Source organism: Heliconius melpomene, chromosome 16 (assembly GCF_056956725.1).
Source record: "Heliconius melpomene rosina isolate 202511_hmr_F chromosome 16, ASM5695672v1, whole genome shotgun sequence".
NCBI classification, from domain to species: domain Eukaryota; kingdom Metazoa; phylum Arthropoda; class Insecta; order Lepidoptera; family Nymphalidae; genus Heliconius; species Heliconius melpomene.
Genome location: NC_140404.1, coordinates 8,386,277 through 8,409,160, shown reverse-complemented (window position 1 = coordinate 8,409,160; position 22,884 = coordinate 8,386,277). Strand labels below are relative to the sequence as shown.

The 22,884-nt window shown below is 31.1% G+C and overlaps 1 protein-coding gene across 6 annotated transcripts in view; it reads left to right on the top strand.

Annotated features, from left to right (window-relative positions):
- Positions 1 to 22,884, top strand: part of ASPP (Ankyrin-repeat, SH3-domain, and Proline-rich-region containing Protein) — a 198,699-nt gene that overhangs the window by 100,040 nt on the left and 75,775 nt on the right. For 2 of the 6 annotated variants that reach the window (XM_085199639.1, XM_085199643.1), the window contains exon 2: positions 1,004 to 1,574. The exons of the other annotated variants lie outside the window; for them this stretch is intronic. In XM_085199639.1, the coding sequence (XP_085055765.1) occupies positions 1,125 to 1,574 (450 nt within the window). In that variant the 5' untranslated portion in view covers positions 1,004 to 1,124. The remainder of the gene's footprint in view (positions 1 to 1,003; positions 1,575 to 22,884) is intronic. 6 annotated transcript variants of the gene reach the window in all.

The following is a 22,884-nucleotide window of genomic DNA, read 5'->3' as shown; positions in this document are numbered from 1 at the left end:
CTTTCCATGAATTATTTTTGTAACGTGAAATCTTAAGTGTACAGTGTGCGTTAGTGGTTTTGTTTTAGTCATGACATTAAAGCGGCTTGTTCTGTCTGCCGCGGATTTATTTAAGATGCCTGGAGGCACGTCACTTAGTAAGTGACGTCTCAAGGAAATTATTACATACTAAATCCTAAATCGATATATTTAATGTAAAACATTACTTTTCAGTAAATTTAACTAATATTGCTTATTTCTCGACGCAAGTTAGTGAGCACAGATATTTAATCGAAAGTAAATTTAATTTAGCTTTTTATGTATAACTAATACATTAACATGATTCAATAACTTTTTTAAAATTTGTTAGTAAAAAGAAACATATAATTGTTTTTCTTAATTGAGAAATTTTTGACTGATCTATTCGTCTAATAAAATAATTACACATTTAATATATTAGTCGTCTAATCGTAAGAAATTTTTAATAAACCTCATATGTACCTAGTTAGAAATACGTATTAAACAAAATTGGATACTGCTATCGCTTGTAATCTCAAAGCGTAAACTGCTTTCTTTTGTTTTTAAAACAAAACGCAAACTCCATGTCAGCGTCACGCTAGAGAAAATTTTGACGTGTTAGAGCCAGTATCAAAATACGAGCCATGCGGCACGGGACAGGTGCTGAAAGATGATGAGGGTCGAGCTCCCGTCTCGTTCGACTAATTACTTATCGCACCCATGTACTCGTATATGGAATTTTAGAAGCCAACGCTTTTTATCTAATATCGGGTAAATTTTGTTTTTTAATTTATTTTGTGTTTTCGTATGTAGGTATATAAACATATATTGTATTTTGCCAAAAATATTTTAGAGCAACAGGTTTTTTAATTCTAAATCTAAATAAAAATTGGTTTATTTGTCCAGCGTATGTAGCTGATAACTATGCAATATTGCATTTAAAGACCAGAATTTTCCAATAAAAATTGAAGCACCATAATGTGGTCACGCACGCAATCGTTTTCAGATGGCAGATTGAAATTGGATCTGTACAAACGCCCACTTGTCTGCGTTTCATCATTCACTTTGAATGTCATTTAATCTCTTTTGTAAACATAGTGCTATCGGTAATATTTATTTTAATAACAATGGATTACGGACGTTTTGTGAACGGACTGAAGTGGACTTTAGCCCCTACGGACTTGAATACGCTATCTGCGTCCTTAGAAGATGTTGGCAGTGATGACCAAAATACAGATGCCAACTATCTAATAAGTTATCCGGACGACGATAGCGAGTACTCTTCATTCAACAAGGGGTCTCTAGGCGAGAGTTTAAACGAACCTACCAAGCTTAATCGCTACGCAAACCCTCTTTTCATCTCCGGGGAAGTTTTAAAAGGAGAGATAACAGACGACGGGGACGTTGAAGAACTAATGAAGAATGAAGCAAAAAAGTTGCAAGATTATAAGTTTTGCGAGGCAGTTAACGACTTCGACATTGAGTTGGAGACTGGGGAGGCGGTGCCCATAGTTTACCTTTCGACGAGTCGAGCTGCAAAATTGCAAAGAGCGCTCAGACTGTCCGGACTCAAAAAGGTTAGACTCTTATATTATTACGTAAAGTTTTTAAGTTTTATTTCGTTATGAAAAGAGAATTTCATAAATGTTAATTAATAATGTCAGGGCTGTTTCGTCGCTCAGATTTTTTCTTAGCGTTGAATTTCTTGGGCGTCGTTAGTCTCTTCTCACTTGAGAACTAATTGAAGCTAAGAGTTGAATTAAATTTACCATGAGAGGCACTTCATATTTTTTTTTATTATAAAATTGTTGATAATTTGGACAGAAATTTGGATTTTTATTAGTATTTTATTTTGTTCGGTCCTTTAAAAAAAATATTTTTTGAGGGAAAAATATTTTTTTTTCATCATAAATTATATTCGACGTCAAGACAATTACTATAATATAGATGATAATGTATTTTAAATAATATAAAAAATAATTATTTTATTCTACATTGTTACTGAAAGCTTCAGAAAATAAAAGTCCAACACAATATATCAAAAGAATAATAAAAGAGATGTAAATAAAAATGTAACCAAATACAATATTTCCAGGTTAAAAATATTCGTCTCATCCTCAAAGTAATGCAGCTTCATTGTTAGAGCACTTCTGTGTCGCGACCTATAAAGAGAATGACAGTTGAAATTGATATTTCCCCAAGAAACTAGACTATTGGGAAACGTCACATTTCTATTTTTAAGAGTTGTTAGTTCCGCGAGATGACATTTTTGAATCTAATGTGCTGTCATTAGTTTTGAAGTGTTCATTTATTTAGGTATATTTGCTTCTAATTCTTTTAGGCTATATTGGAGGATATCTGTTATTAAGCGTGTATATGAATCTACGCAATAGGCTGTTAATAGAAAAATATAATCCTATAAATTAATATTTTGTTTCATAGGCTTAAACAAAACTTGCGATGGTTTTATGTTTGGTAGAATATGTGGAGAGGATATTCGCTATCAGGTCACACTTTCTCACGCAAGGTGCGACAGATGTATGGAAAAATTATGTTAGTATCTGTTATATAAAAACATTAAATATTTTTATAAGATTTCTTAAACATTGTAGAGTAAGTAAGCGTTGTATAAAAACATATAGAGTTCGAATGTAACTTAGGGTTTATTTAAAGAACGATACAACAAAAGAAATAAGAATAGTTTAAATATTACGCAGTCACTGCCTACTCCTCACCCAAAACAAAGCTTTTATAGTTTTTCATTTAATTAGTCCTGTATATAGATTTAATTGAGTATTAGTAAGTAATGGGAAATACAGTCATCTGAATTCCATAATACAGACTATACCGTTTTCGAGATCGTAAAAGATATTGTTATAACTAATTGGAGAGTAGCGATTGAAGTAAAAAAGGTCTTGGCACATTTTTTTTATCCTGTACTAACTGACATATAAATAGAAAAAAGTACTTGATTCTTTTATAGGAAGCTTAACTACACATTTCACAATTACTGTGAGCAAAATTTAAATGATTCAATTCTCATTATAGTCCGCTACTTATATTGGAGAAATGACATCGACTTCCTGTAAACTGAATGAGAACGGTAGACACGTATAAATTTGCTCTAGCCGAGTCTTTTATCTTAAGGTCATAAGGGCTATTTTTGTTTAAATTCATCATTTTCTTATATTATTTATTTTGATCTCTAGTAGATGCTTGGCACATCTGTCGCCTAAGCTATTTATTACAAGTATTAGAATATTGCACAATTAATTTATTTTAATTTATTAATTGAAAAAGAGTAAAACAGAGAAATATTTACTTTTACAATAATATTCTACTCAAAATATAGAATCCAGCTAAGATACAAACTATAATAAAGTACTCCAGCATACAATCCTTCAAAATAAATGTTGCCACCGCCACGCAAATAGCATGTAGACTGAAGACGGAAGGGACTAAAATAGCGATTTAGTTGAGTAGCCCTTCTCTAAAATCTAATTTAAACTATGATTATATCAGTTTATGGTATTCTGTGATTATTAATTTTTTATTTGTAAATAATATGATATCTTAAATATTAGTGTTATTTTATATCATTACTGCCATAATTAAAAAGATGCATCAAAGCTTACATAATTACCTTTACATAAAGTACGTGCCTATAATAAACATGGTTACCGAACAGTCGTTAGTACTTTTGGATGATATTTTAGTAAAGATGCCAATGTGACTGTAAAAGCGACAGGTTGTGGGTTCGATTTGTACTCGAGGAATAAAGTATTTAATATTTTAATTTCTTCGCTCTGGTAAAGCACGGCGTTCAGTTCCGCCACTCAACACGCAATATCCTTTAGAATTCCGTAGAAAGTGAGGAGCAGTGTGTCATAACACTAGGTTCCGTCTGTCTACCCTGAAAAAAAAATGTATTAAAGAAAAAAAATTATTTACTTTGCAGATCAATCAAATATTACGATGAAAAACAAACTAAAATAACTTCATAAAAAATAACTTCACATCGAGTTTATATAAATGAACTTCCTCGAAGTGCATTGAAGTTGTTAAAACATATTTCTTCGAAAGTTTCATCCCACTTCGCACTTTGCTTGTAGATTCAACAAGTAGAGACGTGACTGGAAGATGTATTACTTTTATGAGAACGCCGTAGCTCATCGACTGTTATATATTTATAAATTGTAATATACTTACTTTTTCATTTACTTAAATTAATCATTTATTAATTTTATTTTATATTTTTTTAATTTTACTACTGTTATAGCTTTAGTTTTTTAGTTTTTTAACAGAAATGGCAGCTTCGCACTAAAGCTCTTTTTATTTTTCACGAAAATATGGATATTAAATATTAAAAATGAATATGGCGTGAAATTCCTATATATAGGTAGGTATAGTATATTGCAACACAAAGATTTGATTTGTACTGCAATCAAAGTTTACGTTATTTGTACCAATTTTGCTTCTCAAATAGACTACAGAAAATCCGATTGTTATCTTGTGAACAAGTTTGTACTCACTCGGTTGTTCAGAATTGACAAAGGCTATTTTGTCAAAGGCATTGTTTGCATTGATAATAATATAATTAGTTAAATATACCTAATTAAAGATTAGATTTAAAATTAATATTAAATGATACTTATTAAAAAATGTTTTTAAGGCTTTCGTGGCGCCGTTTTTCGGCAGTAAGTGGGGAACGGAGTGTTTTAACACTGGGTTCCCTTTGCCTCCCTGTTATACGCGGGATACAGCGTAAAGCTGCTAAAAATATTTTGTTCTCGACAATAACAGAAATCAATTTATTATAAAAATGTGAAAGAAATTATTCTCATTATAATTTTAAAATAATAATGGCTTTATTAAACATTTCAAGAACCCTTTTTTATATCCACTAAACAAAGAATTTTACCCTTTGGTCGTAGAAATAGAAGAGCATGGTTTTTTCTTTTTTATTTATATTAAAGAATGGGTTCTTTCCCTTAAAGTTATTACATTAAAGGGTAATTGCTTTAAGAATTAATTAAAATTAATTATAATTAATAATATATAATCGCAATAGCAAAACTAAATAATTTTTACTTGCAGGACAAACACAAATATTTATTGTATAAAACTGGGACGTAGACTTAGGTCACAAATAATAATATTTTAATATAATGATTATAAAATAATACGAAGTGCTTGATTTCTATTTCGACATCCATCATACAGGGCTGTGACAACTCCTCATCTCCGACCGGCTCAAGTATCTACACACAATTTATCAATCACAATGAAAACTTCGGTCGTCGAGATCTCGCGGGAAAAGTGAAAGAAGTGCGCTAAATTGTGATAAATTGATTCCGAATAAAACTTAGATAATTAATGGTGTTACTTACTGGGAAATTAATTTATACGATTATAATTTAGTTTCAATTAAGAAATATTTTTAATAGGTACGTTAAAATTAACTAATACTGTTACTATGTTATTGGTTTTTACGTTATTATTAACAATTCGAATTAAATGGACGTTGTGGCGCAGTGGGTCAATGTCTGACTGTAAACGCGATGTTGGGTTTGATTCCCACTCAAGGGAATTAGGAACATAGCGATATGTTAAGTTTCTGAGAAACCACTCTTTATTCATCAGTCTAAACATCAGGGTTTTCTCTATCTATACTAATATAATAAAGCGGAAGAGTTTGTTTGTTTGTTTGTTTGAACGCTAAGATCTCTGGATCTACTGGTCCGATTTACTATGTTTTTGTTTTGTATGAAAGCTGCATTCTTCAGTTATAACATTACATTACACATATATACTAATAAATTAAAATACTTTCTAATTTGACATGCAATTTATTCTGCCATGTTAATAACAACCGTCGTCGCTACGCGACCGCGTTCGTTACCGCGTCATTTTGATATTCATCCTTATGAAAATAAATATAATAGTCACTTTTAGCATTTCATCTAGATTGAAATTATATTGCTATAGAAATTATATTCCTATATTTCAAGCAGGCGTAGCCGCGTCCGGATCCGCTAGTCTACCATATAGGGCATCTTAGAAATTGAGGCTGAAAATTTGTATTATTCGGAATTCAGTTAGTACGAGTGAAGCAATTAGTTATAGTTAGTTTTTCAATGTAATAAAAAGTCCTTAATTACTGTGCCTCTGGCAGTAAAATGGACGTTCGGGCCGACGCGACGCGACGCGACAGAAAATTTAAACGATTCATTCAATAAATGCTTACAAAGACTGAATGTTGTGCCAATTGTTGAAAATTAGATCTTGAGAGAGAAAATCAGTATCGATCGCATATTTGGCATTTTTTTCGTCGACAACACAAAAAGTACTACTCGGACTCGAGTAAATATTTACAGCATTAGAGTTGTATTAACATGACCAATTTCAAGTAGCTTAATAAAAATACTGTATTTTTTTGCAAATAGAATAGTATATACCTACTGTGTGTTTACGCCGGAAGCTGCCAAGCCTGAAATGAGTTCCCTAGCTGTGGACCTGATCGTGATAATTTGTTTTAGAAAGTAAATTTATATTTTTTTTGTTTTTAAGGTTCTTTGTTTTTTTATTGATAGAGAACTACTATTTATATTCGTTTTTAGGGCCTTATGAAAATATATTTTTTTGGAAAAATAGAAAAAATATAGTAATTATATATGAATTAGTGAGTACGTAAGCTTTTTATTATTATTTCGTATTATAGTAATCCTAATGCAAACGCATAATAATATTTTTCTACTCCACTGTGGAAAGTTTTATATAAACTTGGACCATTTGCGGCTTACTGTCTACCTGCGTCCATCAGAACTGATATTTCTTCAGGGGTCTCTCTCTCTCTCTAGAGGAAAAGACTATCCCAAGTCAACAGTAGTTTTGGCCATTCAAAAAAGTCAGTTTTTTCTGATTTTTCGTTACTTAAAATCTAAATTATAATATACTATAGGGTTCTCCTAATAATATTCCTCAAATGTTTTTTAAAAGCAAAAAATATTAAAATTATCTTGTTCAAATATTAAAAAAAGTAATTTACGTAAGTAAGCTTCTATAAGAATTGCCAAGAATTACATATTTAATGTTGATGGTTTTGTTCATTTATTTACTACAATTTTTTTGCAATGAGTTAGTACGAGTACATCAGCGGGTCTAAAGTGATATATCGCCTCGAGGGATCTTTATAGGTCGAGTTGGCGGGACTGAAATTAGATTTCTCTTTGCTATATAGTATATACGCTAACCTCCATAATTAGTTTTGGAGAATCAACCCTGAAAGAAGTTATACAGCGTTCTTGGTAATATTATGTATGAACTATCTTTGTGAATTTCATTAACCTAGTAAAAAAATAAAAATAAAATATTTGTTCTACAGATTTTACACAAAAATAATTGTTACAGAGATCTCCTTTTAAGCAAATAATGCCTGTATTAGGAGACCCCGCTCTTCCAATACAATATCTAAAATATCTGCTTTAACATTAAACTCAACAAATATTTCACAAATAAAATAAAAAAATTAATAATCTTATAATATATCTATATATATATTAGATTTCTTTCTACAACTAGGACAACTGAATGAAACTCCTGGATATACGATCATAAGCGAAACAATTCTATCCTGTTTTTCATAGGCAGATCCAGAAATTCATAATGCTTTATTTTTTAATAATAAAGGGCTTTGAACACCCAATCTAGTAACTAAACCACGAGCAACGAAATTCACTTAGTAAATTAATAAAAAAATATTAATTTAAAAACATGGCAGAATAATGGCAACATCCACAAAATACTTTAAGATTTGGATGAAGCGATCTCTCAAGTGTCATCATCAATCTAACGCCGTATTGCGCCACCCAATTATCTTTTATATCTTTTTTCCTTTCACGTCACGTGCACCAACAATTCGGATACTAATTAAGTTTTGTTCACTTACCAAGTCGTTTGGCAAAAGTACTCCTAAATTGTTGCTTTGAATGCTACGTTTTGTTTTTCATTTTCACGCTGTAACCCGCATGTAGTGGAATAGGCAGAAAAAGCCTAGTGTTAGAATACTCTGTTTCTCCACGTAATTCTGGAGGCATTGCTTGTCTAGTGGCGGTACCCGACGCCACATTTAGCCTCGACACCAGAGCGAAGAAATGAAAATAATAAATATTGCATTTTCTTAAGTGGAAATCGAACCCATAATCCATAATGTTTACAATCAAAGGCTTGCGCCACGACTGGCCTTTTACATTTTATTTTGTTTTGCAAAATTTCTCTTAACTTTAACATCGTTTCTTTCAGGTACGTTAAACATCAGTCGTTTAAGGTCTAATGGAGGAAAATCACTGGTTTCTCTGATTCGCTCTACATACATATAAAAGTTATTATTTACGTAGAGTTATGGATAGTTAAGCGGAATGTATCACGACGATTTATTCTTACTTTTTAAAACACACAGTGCATAATGGATATGTGTACCATACAGTCTATCGCGTAGTAAGTATTTTATTAGGTTTAATAAAAAAGTCTATATATACTTATTATTATATCTCATTTATTTAAATTTGTCAAGGCATAGCGCTGCTTGCCTGCTGCAAGTGGAGAGAGGCCTTTGCCCAACAATCGGATAGCACAGGCTAGGATAAAAATAAAAAATAGCGCTGCTTTAGGTTCCGCCACTTGACACGCAATGCCTCCAGAATTCGGTGGAAAATGGGGAACACAATGTCTTAACACTAGGTTCCCTTTGCCTACCTTGCTGTGTGCGGGATACAGCGTGGAGTTGATTTATTTTTATACATAGTAAATATTATACGAGTATTATTCAATCAATTCACAACTAAATCTAAGAGTAAATAGAAGGCCTCGTATCCAAATTAAAACATGTTATTATACATTCTAGGTCGCATGCCCTAAACTACTAATCTGTCCACTCTACCAATCTCCACAATGATTTATACTTGAATATTAAACATAATTTCGGGGGGAAGGCCTTATATTGCAAGACATAACTTGGCAAGTTACTTAGACTTGCAAACTTACAGTGATCTATCGCATTACAACGGGTCAAAGTGCTTACAGAGTTGTAGTATAATGTACGAGTATGTAAATGAGCTCTTAAATATTCCTCGCTGGGTTTTAAATATTATATAATGTAAATATTGAACGATATTTACATACTAATTGCCAATATCTGTTTGTAGGTTAGTTGTGTTTTTATAGTTTATTAGTGTTTTCTTTATATATATTATTTTATGTTGAACTATAAAGTTCCGAAGGGTTATTTTTACATTAGTAAAAACACAATTATTTTCTTACAATAATATAATTATTATATTGGAAAATTAATTTGCAATTCAAGTTTTCTTGACTTTAAGCGATATTCTTATCGTTTCTTGTAATGACAACTACTATTCTATATAATAACAACAAAATGTAATGGAGTTTATTTTTTAAAATTTATCCTAGACCAGCGAGGTATATGTATTTAGTTATGCGGCCCCCTCGCCCGCTTAAACTATAAAACTTTAATTAAGAACATTTATGCAAAAAATCTAAGATAAAAAATTGCCTTTATGTAGCTCCACAATCCCCTCTTTTTTCAATGTATATAGTATTTTCATAATACATAGTCGGTTCAACTGGTTAGCCCGATAAAACAGAAAGACAGACAGACAATATTTTTTTGTTCATTACTGTGTTTTGGTATTGTGTCAATAACATTATGCACTTAGAAAATAAACGAATTAAAACATTATGACCTTATGTAATAAAGAGAATATTACTCGTAATTACGGCTTTGATATATTAAATGGACCGTCGCCGTCGCTGAGCGCGGTACAAAGTTAAATTGAATGAAGTTAAGACGAAGACGACCAAGCGGTAACTATATTATGTTCCAGTCATATATTTGTTAAACGAACCGGTCTAATTTTATTTTTATTATACTTGTAATTGAGAGAGGAAGATAGTTGAAAAGAGAGTTGTAAAGACTAACTTTAATTAAATTATAACATTTCAAGTATTTTTAATTTTATTATAGAGAAATGTTATATTTCACAGCTTGACCCCGTATCTCTATATGCATAGCAGGGTTTGCAAAGTGGACCTGGGAACCTAGTTTTTAGACAATCCGTTCTCCTTAAGGCACTTCCTCTCCCCACTTTCCACAATTTTTGAGGCATTGTGGGGATATTTCAAGTAACATATTATATTTAAGATAGATTCCAGCTAGGACAGTGAAATCCCGTCAATAACGTAAGTGTGAAATGTGAGCCAAGTTCAATATTGAATAATACATCGTTTCAACTACATTGGCAAAAGAATGACCAATACGATGGTCTGCATGGGTGTCAAGTTCTGTTTTACTCGGGATGTAATTAAAGCTCAAAACTTGTTTCTTTTTTTTATTTACAGACTTTATTTTATATTTTTAGCAAGTAAGTGTTCTTTTAGCTTGTATTTAGAAGAGCCTTATACATTCAGTTATCGATATCGATATTCTGGGGAGAGAGATCTGAATAATATCTAAGTGAAATCTTGAATTCTAATTACATTGCGACCATTTTACATAAATATTCTGATAGATTTAATGTACTTTTTGTAAAGAAAGTATTACTTGTAACAATGAATTCATTGTTATAATTAAAATGGCTTTAATTCCCTACGCTCTTTGATGTAATTTAGATATTTGACTATCTTGATAACATTTTGCAGGCTAAGGGCATTTCATAAATGTGTCTTTAATTTTAGAAACATTGTTAAATAGTTAACGAGTTATGAAGGTCTGAAAAATGGCAAGACGAAATCGTTCGTGTAATGTAAAGCGAGTTGCGACGCCAGTATTGTTTTTATCTTGGCTGGACACGCTTTCGTGTGTATAGATATTTTCTATAACCAAAATCAGTTTCTTAGTAACTAAATTTACGAGACATTAAGCGATATTTTTATTTACTTCACACATTTCTTACATTTTATCGTGCGTAAGCACAAGGCCCTGGTCATAAATTACTCTGTTCTCCATCTTACGCCCATTAAAGACATTACGCGCTGAATAACGGAAACCAACTCCGCATTTTGTACAATCGAAACGTATAATTGTATATGTGTATATTAATTATTTTTTTTGTATTTAAAGTTAATTAAATACGAAAATTTATACCTGAAAAGTTCTGTCCTATTCTGTCCTATTCTCGTATTAGCTTGTAAATTCATCTGCGCGGCCTTTTGTATTTAGTATCTAATCTCTTAAAATTATCGTTAGCCATCAGTAATTGCTAATCACTTTTACTAAAAAACCATTTCTTTATTTCTTATTTCCTTATAGTTAGTGTATAACTTGTCTATATTGATTTGACAGCAGGTGTTCCAATCTTTAAAAGCTATTATATCCTGTTCTTTCCAGGCCTAATAGAGTAATAACACAATAAAATCAGCTTCACGCTGTATCCCGCACACAGCAGGGTAGGCAGAGGGAACCTAGTGTTAAGACATTCCGTTCCCAACTTTATAAAAAAAATTATAGCACAAAAAAAATTTTTAATCCCAGTATGTGCACCTACAGACATTTAGTTTTCCGTATTGCTGTATAACGACTATATAATAATACAAACTAAATATCTGTTAACCTATAATAGGTTTATTACATTATATTTACTTAATCTATCACGTAAAGTTCCAGTCGACTGTATGGAGTCCCATTTATACTCATACGTCTTGCCTCACACGCTCCTAACTTAATTAGTGAAGTTACCGTGAGGCGCCTACGATTTTTCACTCAACTGCCTCATGTGGCACTGATGAGAAAACAATTAAAACTTTGTCGGTGAGTGCGTTGATAAGTCTATTTATTATTTAGAATGTCGAATATCGTTAATGTTTTATTACGATTCATTTACTTGATTCAATATTTAGGCCAACTTTGTTTTTGGTAGTTGTTTATTCATTATGAAAATATTGTTATTTTTTGTAAAATATCCGATTAATCAGTGAATTAAGTAGACAAATTTGAGTTTGCGGGAGTATCAATTCACTTTGTATGAAGTGAACTGCAAATATAAGTTTGTAATGAGTTTGTTCTATGAAATACCTATAAATTTTCAATTATTCAATTGTAAGTTCTCAATTCGTGCCCAATTTCGTAGCTGTAGGTTAGGACCTACAGTAGGGCTAAAACCTAGGGTAAAATACTTAACTTACTAAATTTAATATTTTTTTTACAAAAATAAACCATAATAATTATATTATTTAAAAGAAAATATGAGTAAATAATAGTAATATTGCAAGAATTCACATCGCGGGACAATTTGGAATGTTATATTTGCCGTCAAACGGATGCTTAAGTGAAAATACGATGCAAATGTATCTTGCCTATACGCGTCAACGAATCTTTATTTCCCCCATAAATCTTCTAAAGGTCTTTTTGAATTTCTATAAATTTAGGACCATAGGTTTGATTCCCGCTAAGTTTAATAATGACATAATATTTCATTGTTTTTTTGTGTAACTAAATATTTAGTTAATAGAAGTGTTAAAATGTATAAATAATTTAATTTACTATTATGTGGTATTTTATCACTAACACAGTATTAACAGGGAATTTCATGAATGCCGCTCATATAAAGTAATTAAAGTAATACTGGTGAATGGAATTTCTATTTGTTAAAATTGATTTTATAAAGGAATTCTCAGCCGCAAGCTAGAACTGCAATATTACCATAATAGCATCAAGTTACACAAAAATTCTTATAAATAAAGTAGTTATTGCATAAAAATTATGTATATTTTACGCATATGCTCGTATGTACAAGTTAGTTATTGGGCAGTAATATAAACATGTATTCCGTAGTTCTAGAATTACATTGTATTGCACAGATAGAAGCCAGTCGTCGCTGGGGCACAAGCGTGTAAGGCCACATGACGCGGAGACCCCTTCGCTATGGTGTCGAGGCAAGACGCGGCGTTGTATTCCGCCACTCCACACGCAATGCCTCCAGAATTCGGCGGGAAATGTCTTAACACTGGGCACTGGGCTAAAAAAATAATAATAAGAACAAATATTAAATAACAAAAATAAATGATTAAAGAATACATGTATGTACGTATGTGAGATTATATAGTTCAAATGAGTATGTACACTACAAACAGAGAATATGAAATGCCCCCTGTGCGCCATGTAGACACGTTGCAGCTCTTTCACGCGCCAGTTTGAACAGATTGTATAAATCAGGGGATTAAGCTTTGCAAAACGGATTTAGATACGTAATTCAAAAATTCACATATACTCGTACCTACATAAGGTATGATAATGACTTTCGCAAATGGTTATTTGAACTTTACAAATATTTGTACAAAGATATTCCTCTATTACGATCTAAAGTAAAACTAATTGCTATATACGTATGCAAATTATTTTCTAAAAGTATTTTCAGTTTAAAGTTTAATATAATTAAGCGATTTAATGTTATGAGAAAATGGAATTTGTTTTTGTACGTCTTTCAACTTGCATTTTTTGAAAGCTCTTTATTTTATATTTCTAACTTTAAATAATATATTTTATTTGAAAATCCTATTTATTTAAAAAATATAATAGAAAATTTCAACAAAATACACTTAAAATTTTCTATTTTACAATAATAACAAAAACAAGCAACTAAATTAACGCTAGTAATTAATGCAGTACGAATATGAAATAGTAGAAACTCTTGAAAAAAGTACCTTTGTCAATTAGTGACCCAGTTAAATAAACTTGTTAACAATATCACAATCGAGCTTCGTATGGTTTATTTTAGAAGTGGAGTTGGTACAAATAAATATTGATTTTGATTGCACTGATTTTTTTATTGAAAATATGAATAGAAATAATTGAATTCAGTTTTTTAGTCGCTTATTTCTGATTTCATTAGTTGTTTATTGATTGTTTTTATCTAAAAGAATTCTTGAGATAATTCTTGTAAAGTTCTCATCAAAACTCGTCGGGCAAAATTGTCAAACGGGCAAAAATCGGGCTAAATAGTCTTAACAGAGGGACAGACAGGCATCAAAGATATCCTATAAGAGTTCCGTTTTTACCTTTTGAGGAACGGATACGGAACTCTAAAAATAAATTATAAAGAAGCATACAAATAAAATATCACGCATGGATTTTAGAGACTAGTGATATATAAATTATATTCTCACAAATTCTGTCGCTCGATCCGTAATACTCATACATATTCGTGGGTTTAATTACGTTTATTCAAATATTTGATGTTTCATACACTCCCAGATATAAATTTCACATCCAAAACACAAATCGTGTCGTGTGAAAGGTTGTTTATGACAAGACGTGTTCCTGTAGATTTAGCACAATATGCTATTCATCTAAAGTTAATAGTTGCTTTTGTTATTAAAATTATGCCAATCAAGTATTATATTATATGTAAAAAAATAAGAAAATGTATTATATTTATATGTAATTGTATGGATTTATATATATTCTAGACAGGAGGAAAAAAAAATTGAACAATAACACTGTTTATTTCGAGGTATACAGTGGACGATAAAAAATATCTAATGTATTGGAATTGGTTACCTTTTAATCAGAATTTTGGTTAATTAATTTCGAAAACCAACCGTGCCAATATGTTTTGAAATGAAAAAATTCTAGAAATGAAAGCCATACTCTTCAAATATATGTAATAATCTCGTAATTAAATCAATTAAGGATAGAAACAGACAATAACTACGTCGTTAACCTGCTATAACTGTTTTATAGCTGACAGAATGAGCGTATAAAACTTAAGTAAAATGGGTCTTGAGATAGCAAGGATAATACCTGCTACATTAAAACGATTGTTGGAAATAATTAAATTATACGTTAAATTCGTTAAAAACAAATTAGCACCGTCGTTATGCTGTAAGCAAACGGACAACTTGTGCGTGTGATGACTATGGGTTCAAATCTCTCTTTCATAGGTAAATGTCAAGTATTATTTTAATTTTTTTTTTATTACTTTCTTTTTTTGAAATATATACTTTTTTTTCTCGATCTGCTTGTCAAAGGAATTGAGTTTCGCTATACGCCACGAATTGTTACTAAATGGGCAGAGAGTAGAGAATAGTGACACTCAGTTTTTCTCGTTATCTGGATGTACAATAAAGTTAACGATTTTTTATTGCCATTCTGTTTTATACATACAGTCACAAATATAATGAAAGTATTAACATATTATTATTCTGTATTAAACATTAATTTAAACTATAACTACAACTAAAATTTCTGTTTTCTCTAGAGACGTTATTCCAGTCTCAAATATTTGTGATAGCGGGCTAAAATTATTCCTTAATTAAATTTTGATTGGTATTCTTGGAACGTTACTACTATTTACTATGAAGTTATAACGAAAGTAATATAAAAAAATAATTAAACATATAATCATTGTTGAAATATTGTGTGTTACTAGAGACATTGCCCGTCGAATGGCTTAACTTAACGCCGCGCTTGTTTTGTTATCAGAGCCAGGAAAATCCACAAACGTTTACGGATGACGCTGTGCCGGTGCGCCACGGTGCACTATGGGACGCATTCTATAAAAGCGTGCCAAAAATGGTCGAAACAAAAGTCGTAATTTCAAAGTTCTGTTGATTGTTCTATATACTAGAATAGACTATCTTATCAATACAACAAGATTTTTATTTTTGATAGCAGTTTAAAGTGTCCAAAATGACCTTCAAACAATACACTTCGATATTTCCCTATTTTCCATACTGCATATAGCGATATTTAAGCGTTAGTTTCTTAATAAATTTCTATAGTAACTATATTTATGTTATACATTTTTATAAAGCTCATTGTTTCTTCTTTAAGAAAATATAATTCGTGTATAATAAAAACCTATATTTAAAAAGATATCTTAAAATTTTTAGAAGTGTTATATTTTACCATTTTCATATTTTCAATTGGAGTTTTCATTGTTGCCGCTGGCTGCCGCTGCCGAGAAAACTATATGTATGTATACAAAAATTATTCAAGAATTAGGGGAAAGAATAAAATTTTGCGCATATTTGCGCCATTTTGATTTAGAGCAAAAAAACCAAAATGTAGTAAAATCAAAATTTTTGATATTTCATGAATACTTCTTTTATTTTAAATAATTGGCGTCCTATTTAGTTCTTTTTTGTTCTATAAGTAGAAAAAAACTATCAGAATGTTTATTTTAACATTTAAAATAATAATATGTCTATTTTTGAAAGAGCATATTTGTTTTGAAATATAACATTTTTTGTGGTCATTCCAACTACGAACATGACAAAATTATCATTTTTTATGTGAATAAACAATATTATGTGAATACAAAATAAAATATTTAATTAATTTGATGTTGTTTTGCACAAAACACTTGTCTGGACAAGTATAAAAAGACCAATTATAACTAGTTGCTTTCATTAGAGTAACCGAACTTTTCCGCATTGTTTCTAAGACTGTTAACTTATTAAAAGATATACATATATTTTGTGCAACATGAGTGAATTCGTTTGCAGTAGACGTAACTTATGCACTTTTATAATTGAAGGGAGAAATACTTCTGAAATAGAAAACTTTTAAAAGGAGAACTTAAATTTGTCGTCATCAGACGTACAAACTATAGTGAACAACATTCAAAAAATTTTTTTATATAATTCTTCAAACTATGTCATCAGGACTTGTCGTAAATGTCGAAAAATTCGATTAATATACACTTAATACAGCGCAATTGTATGTTAACAAATGTAACAAGTATTACATGCCTTCTTCGATGCATAAAATTCTTATACATGGAGCTCAAATTATACAGTACTATGCAATTCTTCCTATTGGGCAACTTTCTGAAGACGCTCAGGAAGCAAGAAATAAGGATTACAAAAGTATCTAACGAACTGTTTGACGAAGCTAAAGAACTTCTGCAAATCACAGAATAAATTCCTTGTTTACGTCACTATTTTTATAAAAAAATTTTTTATATTACATATGATATATCAGTTTTTTGTTTAACAGCCTAGATTCAGTATACTTAAGTTACTTTTAATGATTTAAAAATAATAGTAATTTTTAAACATCTTAATAAGCTCTTATTTATGACAATTTCTAACTTTGAATTTTTTTTATTAAATAACTCATGACTTTTATTAATATCTATTTTATGTCATTGATAGTAAATATATTCAAGTATATATATGCAAAATTTCAACACTTTGCGATGAAAACTGAATGAGTTACGGATTTTTGACACGAAGCGCATCATTCCGTCCCACTGTGCGGTGGTCTCTTTTATTTTTATGTTAAAAGTTAACTTAACTTCACGCTTTATCCCTAGCGGGGTAGTCAGAGAAAACAGAGCGCCAAACCTTAGCGCGAACCTCTTTCGCCTCGTCCACTGTCATCGACCCATACATTCCCCTTCGGGGGGTCCTCATGGTTATTAAGTGACCTTCCAGTATCGATATTGTGTTTTCGAAGGTCAACCGAGGTCTCCCTCTAAAAATTGAAGCCACCACACAAAATCTTTTCTTAAAATTTTATCTCACAATCATCTAGTTCAGTTAGATACAAACCAACGACGCCATGAATATCTTTATTTTTTACTTAACTTATATTAGCTGGGCGGGAAGTCAGAGCTAGATCGAGATTGACTTTATTAGGGATCAGCACAGACAATCGTAAATCATGAACATCGACGATGTATTACGGAACAAGATTTGGCATATCACTTTCACTATTCATTTCTTCTCTTCTCATTCTTCATATATTCCTTTCGTATGTCTTTTGCCTTTTTATTTTATACTAATAAATTAAGTAGGCTTATTTTGGTTCTAGGCATTGCAATTATTTGTGGATTATCTTTAATGTATATAATTTTTATTACCGTATATTTGTTAGCTTACAGAATGCTATTAAAAACTTCATAATTTAACACATACGAACATTAACACGTAATTAACACACTTCCTTTTGCCAATAACCGTCAAAACTGTGGTAACTATGGAGGCACTGTGTGCTCAGTAGCAGTAACTTAACGCCGCACTTTGCCTAACTACCAGAGCAAGGAAATGAAAATAATAAATATTTCATTTCCTCCAAATTAAATATTTAAAATTTCGGAATTGAACCCACAACCTGTCGCGTTTACAGTCGCACGCTTGCCTCTGCGCTACGACTGACTCAAAAAATTTAGACTTTTACATATTTACAAAAAAAATATATATATATAAATGAATGAACGTCTAAACGTGAAAATTGTGTATAATTTACATGCTTAAAATTTCCAACAACGCTTCCAGCAACGTGAAAATGTGATTATGTTAGTTTACGACAAATATGCTTGGAATTTCTTATTTAATATTGTAATAAGCAACAAACATTGCTTTGAAATATTTACTTGAACACCCTTCTCCCATTTACTTATACAGATTTATAGGAAATCGAATGCGTACGTACGTCTTTAAAATAATATATCAGCTTTAGGTGAGATTATTGAAAGCTCCATGTTAAAAGATATTGGAGATTTAGAGGCTTTATACTTTACGGTTATTTACTGAGCTAAGTTGAACTGAGATAAGCTTGTCAATATTTAACTCAAGATTAAGGTGATATATTCTATTGATTGTTATTATAAGTAATTACTTAATTTCATACTTTTTTAAAAAGTTATAAATACAGCTGTTATTGCTATAATATTATATGTATTATAATAAACTTCTACATAGTATGTATACTATAGTCACCATAATTTGTGAAATCAGGCACCCAAGAACCCTTATTCAATGTATTTCATTAAGTTCAACCAAACAGTCGTCTGTCTGTCGTCAAGTATATAATATAATTTAATTTAAATATAGAATATAATTATATTCACGCTTCTTCCCGCTTTTCTTCACGCTTTATCCCGTACATAGCAGGGCAGATAGAGGGAACCTGGAGTTGAACCTCAGTGACGGAAGTTAACGCCGCGCTTTGAACAATAAGTATTAAATCGTGGAATATAGTATATTATTACAAAGCCAATATATTAAGAATACACATACATATGTACATAGGTACTCTCGTAGGACATTAACCGCCCGATATCCACTGAACAGCGCAACTAATGGATATTTAATAGTGCTTCAGAAAGCTCTAATATGGCGATAAATAGCGGTTACACATTTATTACTTTGATAAATTATTGCATTCGTTTCTACAAAAAGATTTTCTAAAGAAAACATTTTATTTACACACACTATTTGCTTTAAAAATATCAGCTTTACGTGTCCGATTCCCGCACACAGCATTGCAGGCAGAGGGAACCTACTATTAAGATACGCCGTTGTCAATTTTCCGCTGAATTGTAGAGGACGTGTTGAGTGGCGGAACTAAACGCCGCTCACTCTTTAATACGAAAACATAAATTTAAATAATTATTTTATTTCCTCGACTTGGGATCGAACCCACAACCAGTTTACAGTCACACACTTGTCTCCCTGCGTCGCTACTGGCGCAGTTATTTTTTATTTACACGAATTACATGTATTTAGCATTGCATGCACGTTGAAACTAAATTGAAGAAATCTTATGAAGGATGTATAAATTAAACAAGTTTCTTTATATGTATGTATTTTTATAGATATAAGAATATTAACTAGCAATTACATAGTTTTAGTTACTTTAGTATATTAGATTTTTGTTATGAATTATTTTCAGCGTAGCAGTTCCGTATGGAGTTCTAGAGTGGGAATCGAACCCAGAACCTATAGCGTTTACTGGTCTCTATTTTTCATATTTTATTCTACATTAATAAATAATATGCTGTCACTGCCTTAATATTCGGTGGAATATGACAATTGCGAGTTCAAATCTCGCTGGGTGTTAAAAAAAGTGCGACTTTAACTCTTGCCACCCATCACGTGATATCTAAAAGGGGAGGAAAAAGAATATAGTGATTTATCACTAGGTTCCTTTTTTACTATGTAAATAAAATACACGATAGGAAAAGATTACTATCAGATAGTCCATCAACATTGTTTAAACCGCACGTTACTAGAATCGCCGTATAGCACTAGCTATATAGGCTTGCGTGATGGCGGGGCACATAAAATACCACCACGGCGACCTATATCTGACCACACCTGCCGCCGTTACTCGCAATTAACACTCATAGGACTTCGTAGTTAATCGTAATAGTAATCTGTGGTACATTTCACTTAGAAGTTTACTGATTAATAATTTAACTATTAATTCCTACTTCGGCGAGTAAATTATTATTCATTAATATTTTTATTTCTTCACTATGGTATTAAGGCAAATATGCTCGGCGTTGAGTTCTGCTACTCAACACGCGATGCCTTGAAAATTCAGCGGAAAGCGGAGTGTCATAACACTACGGGATACAACCTAAAGAGGAGAAAGAAGAAAATATATTAAAAATATATATTTTTTTACTTGATATATATGATTTTAAGGAATTAGTATCAGATTCGAAATGTTTTATTAAAAGGTTTCATTTAAAATGATTACTCATTTTTAATACTCTTAATGATTATTATCCATGGTGAAATGCTTTTATGTTAAAATCCCTTTGCAGCGCTAAGCCTTTAATGCATTGTCAGTTGTAAAAATATATGTTCTTTTAAAGACCATTTTTGTATAATTTAAATGTTAATTGCAAATTGCAGGTAATTAAAAAAACGTAGTATCATATCATTCTAATTTGAAATTGAACACCGAAATATATATTTTTATAAGTACATAAATTATTATTATTATTTCAACTTGAATTTCTGTATTGTACTATTATTACTATTTTTTTAATAGTATGGTATTATGATCGCAACTACGTTGTGCACGTTAAATTTCTTTCTTTTCATACAATTTAAGTTAGAATCTAAAAAACACAAAACGAATATCATGGAAATTTCCATTTCCATGTCGATAAAGAAAAAAAAAATAAAACCACGAAAAGAACTTAAAAAATAGTATGCTGCGGTTACGTACGTCGATGAAACCGAACGTACTCGCAACAACAGGGTTAAAATCCTAACATGAAAATCAAACAAGAGAATCGTTGCGGTGTTTATGCTTTTGTTGGTATTTTTTTTTTATTTTTTGTTTTCTCTGTAAAGTTCGCCATGGAGGGTTGGTGTTCTTTCATGTAGAGTTATTGTATTCTTTTATTATGGGCTATGTCAATATTGTTTAAATGTTATTTTAAAATGTCCGAACTAAAACTGTGAATTTTCGAAAAATTATATAAACACTAGCGACCCCCTTGCGGCTTCGCCCGCTTTTACTACTGGATTATTCATATAATGTATGTTTCGTAGTTTCAATAAGGATTTTCCAATTGTTTTACACAGCAAGGATTTTTTAGTAGGTACCGTAATTTTAAATCTGTGCTACTAATCTTTTCAAGTACTTGTTAAAATATATTTAAATGACTATTTTTAAATAGTTAAATGACTATTTTTAAACGGAAGAAATTATAAACAAAAACCTACCTACTAATAACTAATAACTACTACAAAAAATATGAAACCAAATATATCGCGCTGAAATAATACATTTAACTCCAATTATCCAATACGTGCAAACGGGTTTTTGGGTTTTTTTTCGAGCTTGTGGTTAACGCTGAAGAGGGTATTCTGTCCCTGATGAAAAGCAAGCACTACGTGGCTGCCTGTGAGGAAAATTAAATAGAATGCATCGGCCGGGAATCGAACCCGGGCCGCCCGCGTGGCAGGCGAGCATTCTACCACTGAACCACCAATGACTGCTCATGACGCGCTTGTATAAATAAGCAAAACGTCGCGAGGCGTGTTTCGCAGCAAGGATGTTTTAGTATTTTAATAACTTCTAAAGTACTTATTAAAATGAAAAAACAGTAAAAGACAGTTCATCTACATTAAATGACCAACGTAACTAACATACTTATTTATATACTGAGAGTAAGGGATAAGTAAAACTTGAGTCGGCACAGCTGATGAGTCAACGGCGTGCTGTGTCAATAATTAAATGCGTTTTTCTCTAAAACTATTCGCAATTTCGAAATTGTGTAAAAAGCCAATTTTATCTTCGTTTAACGTAGAAAATTAATAAAGTATTTTAAAGGATAAGGATTAATACCATTATGGAAAAATATCCCTCACAATAAAAAATATATTGAAATTACTATTTTTAGACAGAAATATGATGACTACACGTTATCCTTAAAAGATAAAAATATGCTCTCGCGGACTTTTTTGTAGATCTTATTAAGAGAAACAATACTCCAGTACATTTTTTTCATGTAGTACTTACCATTAAAGCAGCGCATGCGCGAAAGTGTCTCAACGGGTAGGACTTTAGACACATTTATCGCATTTATGTTAATTTACATAAGAATGTACAAATAATAAACTATATATAAACCTTCTACGAAAAATACTCGACCTAATGGTGAAAACCGCAAGAAAATCCGTTAGGTGGTTTAGAAGAAGAAGAGTTAGAAACAACAGACAGACACGAAAAGCGACTTTGTTTTATAAGATATAGGATATCAAAGAAGATGTATTTAGAAATACATTTTTTTTATCTTAATTATTATTTTTTCTGTATTGTAATTTGTTTTAGTAGCTTTTTATAATCAATGTTTTGATGTTCTCACTCTGGTAACGGGCTAAAGCGCGGCGTTCAGTTACGCTAGTCAACACGCAATGTCTTTAGAATTCGGCAGAAAGTGAGCAAAGAAATTGTCTTAATGGGAACAGTGCGACTTCTTAACACTAGGTTATCTTTACCTTTCCTTATTATTTACGCGATACAAACGCATTACAGAACGATATCGCTTAAATATAAGACATTATTCTAATATGTATCTTTAAGCAACACTCACAATTTGAACTTTATCTTGACCATTA